The 15198-nt window shown below is 42.9% G+C and overlaps 1 protein-coding gene across 2 annotated transcripts in view; it reads right to left on the bottom strand.

Annotated features, from left to right (window-relative positions):
- CELSR2 (cadherin EGF LAG seven-pass G-type receptor 2) overlaps positions 1 to 15198 on the bottom strand; it is a 126407-nt gene that overhangs the window by 46430 nt on the left and 64779 nt on the right. For both annotated transcript variants that reach the window (XM_042462744.1, XM_042462745.1), the window contains exons 4-5: positions 5088 to 5203; positions 3971 to 4059 (exon numbers count right to left, since the gene is read on the bottom strand). In XM_042462744.1, the coding sequence (XP_042318678.1) occupies positions 3971 to 4059; positions 5088 to 5203 (205 nt within the window). The remainder of the gene's footprint in view (positions 1 to 3970; positions 4060 to 5087; positions 5204 to 15198) is intronic.

Genomic DNA, 15198 nt, shown 5'->3' with positions numbered 1-15198 from the left:
AAATCCAAGGTTTGTTCTCCTTTGCCAGGACATGAAGGGTTGGTCATAAGTTAAGCCATAAAAAAGGAGTACTTTTGTTGAGGGTTTTTCATCCATAGCAAGAGAGAAGCACCAAACCACCAGAGAGTTTTAATGAAAGTCAGTGTGCATTTGTTTTCACTAACATAATAAGCCAAGGACAGCACACCTACCTAATTAGGGAAGAGATCAAATATACACCTTCCTTATTTCCCCTGTATTGTTTTATTTAAAAAAAACCTGTTCTGGATTGAATAGTTAGCCTTACAGTCCCCACCATCTTAATTACTAGTTCAGCTTTTGGTTGATTTGTGTTAAACAAGACAAGAAAGGCCACAGGAATATTTCCACAAATGATCCTGAGTAATGGATTTCTGTGGGCGAGACAGGGAGTAATAAAAGGCCATGGAACAGTGGTGGTACCACACCCTTCCTCTGCCATGGTTTTCCAGTCCATGGCTTTTGGTCTCCAGGCCACCAAACAGATCTCAGCACCTCTGTTAACTTTCCTTTGATAAGTTATACCAGTTACAACTCTTCATGAGCAAGCTATCCACTAGCAGGTGATACAAGTGCCCTCAATCCTATTTTTGCCACACTGTGTTTGTGGACCTGCGCCTTTAAAAAAAGGCTCAGAGATCTGCAACTAGAAGCTCTCAGTAGTGTGTGGTACTCACTGCCAGCACTGGAAGCTGGCAGCCTCCCACAGTAGATAGCAAGCAGTAACTGTCTGCTGGCACAAAGACAGTGTGCTTGGGTGAAGCTCCCGCAGGCAATCCAGCTCATCAGCAGTGACGCCTGAGTTCAGAAACATTCCCAGGAGTGGGAAGGCCAACTCCCCATCCCAAACAAAGTGCTGTCAAGTGGCAGCATGCAGCAGGACTCCACCAGAAGGCTCCTCTGCACTAAGAATATGTGAAACTCTGGACTTTATCACAAGGGAGAAAACTGGTAATTTAAACTGTGATTATCCCGTGAAAATCATGCAATCGTGATTAAAACACGATTAACATTTTCATACATAGTGTGATAAAGGAACCGTTATCCCGGGAATAACCAGGGGATAACCATGCAATAAACAGCCAAAAATAATTCATGGGATTTTCCCGTGAATGATTTGTTCCTATTTATTGCCTGGTTATTCCCAGAATAATGGTGCTTTAATAGCTTTTTATCGTGAAATTGTGTGAAAACTTTTATTGTGATTGCACAATTTTCATGAGATATTCCCCGGATAATGCTGCTTTAATTGCCATTTCTCCTGACATCATGTGAAAATCTTAATTGCGAATGCATGATTCTCATGGGATAATCACTGTTTTACTTCCAATTGTCCCTGTGTGATAAAGACCTCTGTTTTGGTACCACTCCTTAACGAAGTCTGATTGGGGGAAAACTTCCCCAGAAGCTTTCCCATTTGTAAGGAAAAGAGTGTGTAAGCAGCTCAAAGGAACACCTTGGATGTTATTTTACTTTGTATTTTAATACATTTGTTACCTAATACTATGACAAGGCAAAAGAAGCATTAAGCATCTGAGGCTGTTGTCTGATTCCATTGTGTGTACTAAGGAGTTGCTACCCTGCTTCTGGTGGTCATTGCTGCATGTACCCAACTGGTGCATTATCCTAAACCAGTGCTGCTCAAAGTGGTGGTCTATGGATCATTGCACATCTGAAAGCCATCAGCTGTAGGCCACTAGAGAATGTCCAGGAAAGAAAGAAACATTTGTAGTCTATGAGCAAAAACACAGAACTCACCCTGGTACATTAAGGAAAATGTAGCCCGTCTTCACATCAGATAACATAAGAAGCACTACCCTAAACCATGGGTCATGACCTTAAACTTGAAACATGTTGCAATGACACCTAATGAGCAGCAGAACTATGCAAAGTTTGCTTTTGTTTTGTTTTTTGACTACTTGCACTGCTGGCAGAAATACATTTCTGGAAGATGTATTTTAAAAAGACAACATTTCCAGTATCAGGGACCAAGTGGTACCAAGAGAGAGTTTCACATATTCACAATGACTGAAAGACTGAGGCCCTGTCTGAACACACAAAGCCATAGAAGCTATGGAGAAGCAGATGTGTGGTCTCAGCTCACCAGTGAGGTATATACCATTTCATTAGTTTCTCTGCCCAAAAGGCCATAAGAAACACAGCAATCCTGAGCTTCTCTCTGGGGCACTTCCTTCCATCATGCAGGCAGGCTGTGGTCAGGGCTCATATTCAGCAAACTGATTCCAGGTCTAGACCCTCATGTACAGGCCAGGTCTCTGTCTGCTAAGCTCCCTCTGGCTGCTTGTTGTTCTGATTCAGCATGATGCCTTTTTGAAAAACAGAATGGGAAACCTACTGAGCCTACAAAATGCATCCTAACTCATTGGGAGAACAAGGGCCAGGCAAACACAAGGACACAGCAAGTGGGCACTGCAGGGAACAGCTCCTCTGTGTTCCCCCTGCTGTGGCGCCTTAGACCCCCTGAAATCCTGCCTCTTTCACTGCCTTGTAATCTTCAGCCTATGCTGCCTATACTGCCTCTGCCACATCCACATTGGTGAGACCACCACTCTTTCCCCCAGCATCCTCCTCCCTTGCCCCCAGTGGCATTCCATTCCCCTGGGCAGCCCCTTTCAGACCCAAGCTTATTAAGCAAAGCAGGCAGCTGCTTGTGACAATTGCACCAGCTGCTCATCTCCTCCTGCCCCCTGTCAGCAAAGACCTCATTAGAAGAGTGGCTTCTTGGGACCTCATCATGCTGAGACTGCCAAACCCACAAATCCCTGTGTTTAAAGCACTATGAATGCTAATGGCTGGAATCGGCAGGAGCCAAGAGGATCCAGGCATTTGGAGACAACAGAAAGGCAGTGACCCCTAGGATCAAAAGCACCCACCAGCCTTTCATGACCCAGAACCTACTCTTTATCCTCTTCTGCTGCAGCACTGGCAGAGCAACAGGGTCCAAACAGGTAACAACAGAAGTCACCAACTAATACACTGCACTTTGGGGGGTGGGGTTGTTGTTATTGTTGTTGATGTGTGCCTTTAAGTTGTTTCTGACTTATGAAGACCCTAAGATGAACCAATAGGGAGAATTGGGATAAAACAGGCAGAGTTCTTCAAAGATTTTATGCAGGCTGTTGAGAGATTATGTATCGGCAGTAACACATCAAGCCTTGTTATGATTTCTTGCTTATTTGTTTGTTTGTTCATTTATAGCCTACTTTTCTGCTCAAACCTGGATTCCTGGTGGCACACAATTCAAGAAGCTGGAACATGTTTAGAGGAGGACAACCAAAATGGTGAAAGGTCTGGAAACCATGCCCTATGAGGAGCAACCTAGGAAGCTGGGCATATTTAGCCTGGGACAGAGAAGGTTAAAAGGTGACATGATAGCCACCTAAACACGAGGAAGAACTTCCTGTTTGACATACTGCCTTAGAGAATGGTGGAGTCTCCTTCTTTGGAGGTTTTTAAACAGACGCTAGATAAACATCTGTTGGGGATGCTTTGTGTGTTCCTGCATGGCAAGGAGTTGGACTGGATGGCCCTCATGGCCTCTTCCAACTCTATGACTCTGTGAAATATGTTTAAAGTAGGTATGGATATGAAACAAAATATAATGTTACAACATTGTTGAAGCAGAAAGCAATTTTAAAAGGTAGATTACATGCCAGCTACAAGCCTCTACCTCAGCCAACATTCCACTTCTCAAAGCCCATCTTCATACAAAGGTCCTCACATACCAGTGGAAGGACAACAGGGAGAGAAACAGCCTTGCTGACCTCAGAAGGAATATCTGCACCATGGAAGCAGCCACAGACAAGGCCCTGTCTCATGTTCCCACCAAACATGCCTTTGAGGGCAGCAGAATCAAAGTACTCAAGGGAATCAAGGGAAAGACCTCCCTCAAAGATCCCAAACAGGCTCACATAGATGACTATGATTGTACCTTGTTATAATAATGCAGGTGGACAGTATGCCACTGACCATCGCTCACACCTCCTGGGATGAATGGGGATACTGTACTCGTAGACTCACCTGAAAGAAAGATGAGACAGAAAAACGAACCACTGAGAAGGGAATGCTTCATCCTATAGCTATTTCTCCCAAGGGTTCTGAAGAGGGAGCTTGTATTCTGCACCTCAAGAGCTGCATTGCAACTCCCAACTGTCATATCCCACATAGCAAAGGATAAGAAATACTGAGACTTGAAGCTCAACAACATCTGGAGGGCCACATGCTATTATACACCTATGGTGGTGGTCATGATGGTGGTACTGGAGCAAGTGTAGCACAAAAGAGGAGTGAGACAGGAAGACCTAGGTTCAAGAAAGGAAGTTAGGTCCAAGAGATTAGGGAAAGGAAACCTAGCAAGGAAGATGTTTGTTTTATTTGTCTGAATGCTTCTATCATGCCCTTTACCACAGGATCTCAGGGTGGTGTGAAATATAAATAATGTTAAAAAGACAAAACACATTAAACTTAGGAGCAGCTTTAAAAACTGGAACAATTTAAACCATGTACATGTATACCTGAAATAAATTAGTCCCCACAGGCTTTAATAAAGAGACTTAGGGGCTATACAGACCAGCACTTTGTGCCGGCCTAAGGCAGAGCCACAGCACATCATCCACATGCATCATGACACTGCCTGCCCTTCTAGACAGAGCATGGTATCATGGCGTATCTCCAGCGAAAGGGCATCACAAAGCCATGCTGCCATGGCTATCATGCCCTTTTTTGCGCTCTCTGGAGGCTAGATCGATGCCGCAGCATCCAGTTGCTGCGGCACTGATCCAGCCACTAAAGGGGTGGCTGGATACCACCCAGCTGTACAGCCCCACACTTAAGCTTGGCACTGGAGAGAAATCAACATTGGTGGCAGTCCATAATTGGGTTGCTGAGAAGGTCTTCTCCTGTGACTTCCCACTTTGTATGGCCCCCACTGGTGGGTCACAGAGGAGAGTTCCTCCTGCACTGCCAGAACTAGAGACAGAATTATTACAAACAGAAAGGGAAGGGGATGAGGACTGCCAGGGCAATGACAAGGTGGAAATCTATCATACCTGCTGAGAAAGTAAGCTGAACTTGCTCCTGCACAATTTCCAGTGCCACAAAATCATGCCGCTCATTGAAGCGCCCATTGTAGAGAAGAAGCCCCTCCCGTTCTTTTGTGGCAAACCTGTTGAGCACAAGAGAAAGATGAACCACCATCTCCAATATCCAGCATCTCTCAGTGTTACCTCTAGACATCCATGCCAAGGATGGAAAATGGTGAGCTAAGCTGATTGACTGGATCTAATGAAATTAAATCCATCTAAGGGTGAGCTCCCATTACTAGTCCCAGCTTCTGCCAACCTAGTAGTTCGAAAGCATGCAAATGCAAGTAGATAAATAGGTACCACTCCGGTGGCAAGGTAAATAGTGTTCTGTGCAATCATGCTGGCCACACGATTACAGAGTAGTCTGTGACAGTGCTAGCTCTTCAGCTTAGTAATGGAGATGAGTACCACCCCCTATGGTCGGACACAACTTGACAACCTTGTCAACAGGGAATACCTTTACTTTTAAGGTTGCATCTACACTGTAGAAATAATACAGCTGACCACCACTTTAACTGCCATGGTTCCAGCCTACAAAATCCTGGGATTTATAGCTGTAGAGGTATCAGGACTTTTTGGCAGAGAAGGCTAAAGACCTTGCAAAACTACAAAACCCTTGATTCCATAGGATGGAGCTACAGAATTTAAAGTGGTTTCAAACTGCATTATTTCTACAGTGCAAATGCACCCTAATGCTCCCATCAAAAAAGAAGTGAGAGTGGCTGAGAGTTTAGGAAAGCAAAAGAAAAAAAATCAGTTCTCTTAGTCATGCAAAGAACTAGATACAGGATATTACACTGTATCTTAGGATATACCTAAAAACAATTATCCCCTGCAAACATTTGCACACAGAGGCAGGTCATAGGCAATTGTGATTTCTTGCCACATTTATTCTTATGTTTGTTACATTTATATTTCACCTTTCCTGTGCTCCAGGAAGTGTACATAACTCTCCTCCTCACTCTTTATCCTTACTAGAGCTTTGAAATGTTACTTTATAAATTATTTGTTCCCATCCACCACTGTAGTGTTTGAAATGGGGAAGTGACTGAGCAGGAGGCAACTTTGCACCAGTGCTTTTCTTATGCGCAAGTTTTTTTACCCAACCAGGTAATTTTTTGGTAGAGGTCTAGGTGGTTTGGGGTGGTACAGCTAAAACATTATGTTTGCGGGTAGTTTTCCTCACTTTTAAAACATTTTACAATGAAAAATAGCCCCAAAAGACTATGCATTTTTTTAAATGAGAGGTTCAGGGGTCTTTAGGGGATTGACAGTGGCTTTGGGTATCCACAAAAGTGGAGTTCAGCTACAACATGAAGCTCAATTTAGCACAAGTAATATGTTGCTCAATGTTGTTACTTTTTTTTAAAAAAATAGCTTAGAATTTACAGGAAAATAACACCCAAAAAAAATCCCAAAAAATGTTGGAAACCCTAACTAGAAAATGTTACTTATTAAACCAACATACAACTTCATTCCCTTTTGATCAAGGGAATGAAGAGGACAGGATCAAGATTCAAAATGACCTGAATAGACTAGAAAGCTGGGCCAAAGCTAACAAAATGAAATTCAACACAAAGAAATGTAAGGTATTGCACTTAGGATGGAAAAATAAAATGCACAGATATAGGATGGGTGACACCTGGCTGAATGAAACTACGTGTGAAAGGGATCTAGGAGTCCAAGTAGACCACAAGTTGAACATGAGTGAACAGTGTGATGCGGCAGCTAAAAAGGCCAATGCTATTTTAGGCTGCATCAATAGAAGTATAGTGTCTAGATCAAGAGAAGTAATAGTGCCACTGTATTCTGCTCTGGTCAGGCCCCACCTAGAATATTGTGTCCAGTTCTGGGCACCACAATTCAGAAAGGACATTGAGAAACTGGAGCGTGTCCAAAGGAGGGCGACAAAAATGGTGAAAGGTCTGGAAACCATGCCCTATGAGGAATGACTTAGGGAGCTGGGGATGTTTAGCCTGGAGAAAAGAAGGTTAAGAGGTGATATGATAGCCCTGTTTAAATATTTGAAAGGATGTCATATTGAAGAGGGAGCAAGCTTGTTTTCTGCTGCTCCAGAGAACAGGACCCGGAACAATGGATGCAAGCTACAGGAAAAGAGATTCCACCTGAACATTAGGAGGAACTTCCTGACAGTAAGGGCTGTTCGACAGTGGAATGCACTCCCTCGGAGGGTGATAGAGTCTCCTTCCTTGGAGGTCTTTAAACAGAGGCTGGATGGCCATCTGTCAGGGATGCTTTGATTTGGATTTCCTACATGGCAGGGGGTTGGACTGTATGGCCCTAGTGGTCTCTTCCAACTCTACGATTCTATGATTCTATGATATGCTATTTTTGAAATGTGACTTCATTACCCCCTCATAACTGCAACAACAACAACACATTGTTACTGGTGCCTTTTTCCCCCCTTCATTTTAATTAACTGCTTCCAAGCTTTGATTCTTACAACAACCCTCCGGAGTGAGTCTGACTGTGGTAACAATGTAGTTTTGACACTGCTTTAACTGCCATGGCTCAATGCAAGGTAATCCTGAAATTTGCAGTTTGCTGTGGCACTTGAGCTCTCTGATGGAGATGGCTAAGTATCTCACAAAACTACAAATCCCAGAATTCATTGAGCATTGGGCCATGGTAGTTAGACTGCATTATTTCTGCAGCACAAATTAGACTTGAGTGAGTTTCGTGACTTGGCAGAAACTTGAACTTGGATCTTGGAGGTCCCAGTCTAACACTTTTAAGTCTGTTATGCATACACAGGAGAAAATGATGGGACAAACATGTGGCATTTGCACTATTTCCTATATGAATTTTTTAGGAGGGAAATCTGTCTTGTGTGAAATCACTCCAGCTCTGTAGGTTGTTGCTAAGCTGCCGCTACCATGATTTCCCCCAAGCAAGTAGGCTGAGCCTAACAAAGGCATTCCTTTGCAATTAGGTGTGCAGTTCGCTTGCACAAAGGAGCACCCAAGTAGGCTGAGCTCAGCTGTGACTCATCCTGGCACCCTTCCCCCAACTCAACCCTCCATTCATTAATTTTGGCTGCATGTGGCTGCGTGTGTAAACAAAGCAAGAAACAAGAGCAGGGGTAAGTGCAGAGGCTGAGCATACAAAAGCAATTTCTATTGACAGCCACATGCTGTCAATAGAAAACTCCAGCAACCGCCACCAAATAATCAGTAAGAATGTCAGCATGGGCATTTCAAATGGCGAATGCGCTGGCAGATGATAAGATGGCTACACATAATTACAAGGATTTGATCACTACTTCCTGAAATAGAAATCTAAGACTGAAGCCATGCATTTTATAGCAGGGCTTATGACAATAACTATCAAGCTACAGCCAAGTTTTTGTCAGGAAAGAATGCACCTGAGATAGCCTAAGGAACCCAGGGAAGAAGCTCAGAAGAACTAAAAGCAAGTCAAGAAATCAGGAAAACTGGAGTCATGACTAATTCAGGTCAAATCAGAAATAAGAATGCATCTCACATAATCAAATATTGGCAGCACACTGATCTATCCAAATCGAAAAAATGTCTAGCTGGGTGGGGATGGAGGGCACTTTCACAGCTAAGGCATAAAAAGGTGTTTTTTGTTATTGATCAAGGCAGTGTAATAGCACTCTGGGTTCTGCTTCATTTTCTAACATAAGATCACTTGTTATCAGAGCTGCTCCTTCTCTGTTCCACACCTTTGGGTACCTAGAAGGAGGAAATGCACTCAGAGAGTATGTTAGTTTATGCATTCTTGTAATGGGAGTTAAAGGTGACTTCATGCTGTTGTTTCCATGTGGGGCTAGTACAGCCAAATTGCCAAGGCCTAAGCCCTATTGCTAGTTCCCATCAAGAGTAGATGTACTGATTGAATCAACTGAATTGGTTAGTCAACACTTAAGTAATTCCCAATGATTCAGCAGGTCTACTCTAGCTGGGACTAGCAATTGTATTATGGTCCAAAAATTTATCTTGTAATATATTAGCCAAACCAGTGAGCGCAATGACAAATGGCAAGATTATCTTCAGTGGCATCTACACTGCAGAATTAATGTAGTTTGACACAGCTTTAACTGCCATGACTCAATGCTGTGGAATTTTGGGATTTGTAGTTTTGTGAGATATTTAGCCTTCTCTGTCAGAGAGCTCTGGTGCCATGGCAAACTACAAATCCTAGGATTCCATAGCATTGAGCCATGGCAACTGAAGTGATGTCAAATTGCATTAATTCTGCAGTGTGGCAGCAGCGGTTAAAATCAACTGTCAATCAGGAGATGATGATGAGTTGTCAACTTGATGTATGTTCACAAGCCTAACAGCCTGTCCATCCGAGACACACATAAATGCACACACTTGCATCTGAGGAAGTAAACAAATGTATCTAATGAAGTAGACTGAAGTTATGAAAGCTCATACTGCCAGTGTCTTTATTTCAGTTAGTCTTAAAGGTGCTACAAGATCTCACTACATACACACCTGAAAAGTTTTAGATGTGGCGCTTTACAGACTGGAGTGGGCAAATTGTGAGCCACCTAGGCACTTTAGTGCCTACCCAGCCCTCAAGCAGGTTCACAGCAAACCTGCCACCCATGCAAAAATACTCATATTTCTGTGGGGAATGATGGCAGCACAAGGAGCACATTTCCAGAATTCTGACAGGATTTCAGTTCTCCTGAGAAACAAAGCTCAACTACCCTTGCAAAAATGAAGCTATTTTTTGTGGCAGCATAAACTGTGGCGATACAGCAGAAAAGATGCTATAGGTTTCATAGTACTGTAGCAGCAAATGGATATGCAGGGTGGGGAAGGCAATGTGTCTTGCTTCTGAGGAATCTTGTATAGAGCAAAGAAGTGGGGAAAAAATCTGGAGGTGAGCTCCGTGGCAAGAATCAGATATAGTCATCCGTGTCTAACTGAATGACTAACAGATTGATTCTCTATAGTCAGATGCCTTTTCATTTCTGCTTTTTGCAATCCTCTGATGACACAAAGAAACTAACTGCTAGGATCATGAAACTGAGCTTCCTGGCACCAGATCAGGAACAAAGAGAGAAATGGAAAAAGGAGCACACAATTTAAACGTTTCTGGTAAACATGTTTAACCTTATTCACAGGTGGTACATGATCCTATGCTTCTTCCATTGGGAAATTCCTTAATGGAACTATGTCACCTTCCCTTATGTGTTCCCTTGAGAACACTGACACCCTTCTGCCTGCCAATAAACTATATTTGCATTAAGGTGAACTCCACAAGCTAGCCAAGAATGACAGTAGAGATGAATACTTTGCATTTTTGTTCACTATTTCCTCTACATTCCTCTACATTCCCAACAGAGAAGACTGTTCCATTGTCAATTATGGCAGTTCTCCTGGACTGTACCACTTCAGACTGGACAGTTAAATGTTAAAAAACAATACAATACTATAACCCCCCTCCTAGTATGCTGTGAAATGACTTTAGTTTAACCCTTTTCTGACATGCTCATTTTCTTTGTGCAAGTAGGAAGTAGAGTCTATGAGAAACCATGTGCTCTCTCTCATGCCCTTACCACATATGCCTGGGGTAGGGCTGTGGATGAGGGAGAAAAAATCTCAACAATTTTGAAGGCTCATGTGGAAAAACAGTCTGTGCCCAAGACCAATTTTGCACACATTTGCTCAGAACTTAGGCCCAAGACAGATGGGCAGGAAGGGCGTGCCAGTGCCAATTCAAGGGTTCAGGAGCACGCACCAACCGCATGCTCCCAAACCTTAGCACATAAAAGCAGCGCCATGATGGCGGCCTCCTGTCCCACTAAGGGCTCTTTCATACTATACAGTTATAGCACTTGGATGCCATTTTAATTACCATGGCTACACCCTACAGCATGCTGGAATTTGTAGTCTGGTGAGACATTAGAGCTCTCTGACGGATAATTCTGAATACTTTACAAAACTACAAATCCCAGGATTCCATAGGCTGATGCCACAAAAAGGCAAATTCTGTAGCTTGAAAATAAAACGTACAACTTTACTGTTGTTGTGTGTCTTCAAGTTGTTTCCAACCTATTGTGACACTAATATAAACATATTATGGTATTTTCTGGGCAAGATTGCTTCAGATGGGGGTTTGCCTTTGCCTTCCTATGATGCTGGGAGAGTATGGCTTGCCCAAGGTCACCCAGTGGGTTTCCATGGCTGAGCAGCATTTTAGCCCTGTTCTCCAGAATTGGAAACCAATGCTCAGACCACTACACCACACTGTTTTTCTGAATCTACAACTACCATTAACATATGCAATGACTCTATCAGTGGCCCTGTTCATCCTGTCTATGCAGGAAGAGGAACATTGGTAAGGTAAGGTACACTAACAGAGCAAGTGTTCTCTGAGAACATTTCTTTACCTCTCTCCCTCTCCCTTTCTTGCACTGAACTTCCCATCAGCCCCATATGCAAGTCTACCTTGCAATTCTCACTGATCCCAAGGCAGAAAGTCTCAATAGCTAGGTAGTCAACCATTAATGCTTTTGACCCATGACTTACCATTTCTGCAGCAATGTTCCAAATCAGTTACCCACAATAAATTTCCTCCCCACTGCCTGTGTCCAGAGTTAAACTGACAGCTGGGTTACTGGAGCAGGCAGCCCTGCATGGAATGATAGGCTACTCAGCCATGGCCATTGCTGCTTATCGAGGCTGGAAAATGCACTCCTCATCTAAGTAAGGCAGGCCTTCTGTTCCCCAGTGACCCCACAGCTCGATATTGCTCTCTTGGGCTGATTCATTATAGACTGTCAACACTTGGCAAGCTGGTGCTGCCCCTTCCCCCCACATACAATGGGGGTAAGACTGTGACAAGTATGCAGAGCAAACTGGGAGCTCCATCCTACCCTTGGCCAGGGACAAAGAGGCCTTGGCTGGCTGGCTCCTTTGTGCTGGGCTAACAATAGGCTTGGAAATAGAGGGATTATGGAGTGAGCAAAGCCAGGAAATGTGGAAAGAGCTTTACAGTCTCATCACAGTAGCTCAAGTGAATGCTGATGGCCTCACTCACAAATATCCTATCCAAGCAAGAATGATTAGAATGGGAAACAAGAAATACTAATCCCAAAGGTGAGGAATGAGAGCCATTCCTCCAAGAAGAGGTTTCTTTCTGAGTGCAAGTCAGAGACATTAAAGGTGTTGATGCAGCAATTGGGGAAAGAAAAATACTGGACAGAAACTATAGCCAAGTGTCACTAAATGTTTGGCAAGTGTAAAACAGCCAAAGTCAAGAAGGTAAGCAATGAGTGTGCCCCAAAGCAACAAAGAAGGGCACCAACCTGTGAGAGCTCTCTATGATGTTGACGTATGATGAAACTGAAAATGCAAAAAGAATGCTGCATAAAACAGACTCCTTTTTTCTTGGGCTGAGTTTATGTGATATGATAACACTCATTATTAAAACAGTTGGTCTATAACTATCATAATGTGGAAAGGTAGGAACCTAAAGTGAAGAGGGAACTGTGGCATGACGTGTCTACTTCAGTTAACATGTAGATGAGGCCTTAGTAAAACACTTCCAAAATCTCAGTAAGCAAAGGACCGGGATGAGTGAGTAGGTGGGGTAGATCAGGCGTTTTATTAGAAATCCATTAAGGCTACAATCCTAACTTGGACAATCTTACCCAATCTGGTGCTCTTCACTGTGTTTGACTATACCTTCCATCATCCTCAGACATGCCTTGGGATGACAGGGGTTGCAGCCAAATACATTTGTAACAGTCAGTTGGGGAATTTCATACAAATTTCATACAAAGGAGTAAGTTCCATGTGGATACAGAGGAACTTAATGGAGTAGACATGTTTTAAGCTGCCACTGTACAGTATCTACTTACAAACATTTTTCTCAAACATACAAGTTCTTTCAGAGTCAACATTATGGGCTGCTTGCATTGTTTGTATATTGGGATTCTACTCTTTACTCATGAGCCTCCCCTCTTTATTAACAAGTAATTAGAATTATTTCATCCATCAAAATAATAAGAAAGGAACACTGTAGAGATCTTGTGCAGAGGTTTTTGTGGAAACCTGTGACAGTAGTTCATACTAATTCCATAGGCTCTTGTTTTCCATTCTTTGATCACTGCAGCACTCAAATCCAAATATACACATTTTAATATACATTTTCTGTCCTGCTAGAATTTGAAACCCTTGTTTTTCAGCGCCCCCCCCCCCCCCCAAACTATGCATGTTTCTCTGAAAGAAGGAATGCTAGGGTAAGATCTCAGGTTCATTCTTTGAGTCAAAAAACATATTTTTCTGGAACAGACAATAATGTATAATAGTGCTTCTCACACCAGATACAAGTAAACATACACAAGTTTGCATATTTGTGGTGGACCCTATGGAACACACATACCTATACAGAACTAGTCAGATTTGCAAACAGAGCTGGATAAGAGCACATGTGGGCAAATCTGAAGAAGCAACTGCTTCTTTACACTTGGATTGCTTTCTCCCAAGACAGAAATACTCTCAGTTCAAGGATATGCCCTTTGGCTGTCCTGATTAAACTTTGTTAAAGTTATCTAAAGGAGAAGTAAAAAAAATGGAAGACAGTGTGGTATAGGGGTTTGAGTGTTGGATTATGTAGGACTCTGATCACACTCTCTCAGATTTAGAGGAAAGGAATGAGAAGCCCCCTCTGAAAAGCTCTTGCCAAGAAAACTCTATGCTAGAGTCAAGTTGAAGGCACATAGGAACAACCACAGTAAAAAGGCATTTAATTTTGCAGGTAAGTGAGGGGAAGTGTTGCTCACTAACTTTGGATTTGTACTCTGGCTGAAAGTAATATACCTGAAATTATGGAATCTGATCCAGGTTCACTTTCAGTGATGCCAACTCTCAGCCAGAGCACATGCTAGTATGCTCTCCCCACCCCTCACCCCTTTGTTGCTCACAAAATGCAAATACCCTGCTTACTGCCTTTCCCTGGCCCACCCACAAGGGGACAAATAAACAATGGCTGCTATCCAAAAACCCCTGGGATAAATGAATTTTCCAGGAGACAGGAGGTGGGGTCAGTGTGGAAAGATATACTGTATTACATTTTACACAGTGGTGGGGAGAGAGCTTTTGATATTCTCTTTGCCTTATTACTCTGGGATTCTTTTGTTTTCTTTTTGGTTCTACCACTTGACCTGCTCAGATACTGGAGGGAAAAGCAGGGAAGGGACCTGATAATATGAACTGAAGAGATATCTTAAAGGAAGGAACTAGGAACTTAATTTAAGAAAGAATTGATTTAATTTAAGAACCGATCTGTCCCAACATAGACAATACATAGATCAAAGGGCCAAAGTGTTTATTCAACTCTTCCATCTTTGCTCATGCAACTTTGAAATACAACTCTCTTTCTTGCTTGATTTTTGTAATTTTTGCTTGTTAAGTCTAAGTATGAATTTAGTAATTTCTTCAGGGAAAAAATCCAGTTTATTTGCTGGAAATCACTGGAGACATGAATCTTGTTTCTGCCATGATCTTACTCAGAAGGTGGCCTAAAGGAGATTCCTCTAGCCTTCTTCAGCAGCACTTTTCAGAGGTGTTGAACTTCGGTTTCCACCAAAACCATGCTGGAAGATATCCAGGGTGTGTCTACACTGCAGAAATACAGCAGTCTGACACCACTTTAACTGCCATAAATCTATCCTACAGAATCCTGGGATTTGTAGTTTGGTGAGATACCAGAGCTCTATGATAGACCAGGGTCAATACCTCACCAAACTACTAATCCCGGGATTCCAAAGAATGGAGCCATGGCAGTTACTCAGAAGGTGGCCTAAAGGAGATTCCTCTAGCCTTCTTCAGCAGCACTTTTCAGAGGTGTTGAACTTCGGTTTCCACCAAAACCATGCTGGAAGATATCCAGGGTGTGTCTACACTGCAGAAATACAGCAGTCTGACACCACTTTAACTGCCATAAATCTATCCTACAGAATCCTGGGATTTGTAGTTTGGTGAGATACCAGAGCTCTATGATAGACCAGGGTCAATACCTCACCAAACTACTAATCCCGGGATTCCAAAGAATGGAGCCATGGCAGTTA

Source organism: Sceloporus undulatus, chromosome 4 (assembly GCF_019175285.1).
Source record: "Sceloporus undulatus isolate JIND9_A2432 ecotype Alabama chromosome 4, SceUnd_v1.1, whole genome shotgun sequence".
Lineage (NCBI taxonomy): Eukaryota > Metazoa > Chordata > Lepidosauria > Squamata > Phrynosomatidae > Sceloporus > Sceloporus undulatus.
The sequence above is the reverse complement of the archived record's forward strand: the minus strand, read 5'-3'. Positions and strand labels throughout refer to the sequence as shown.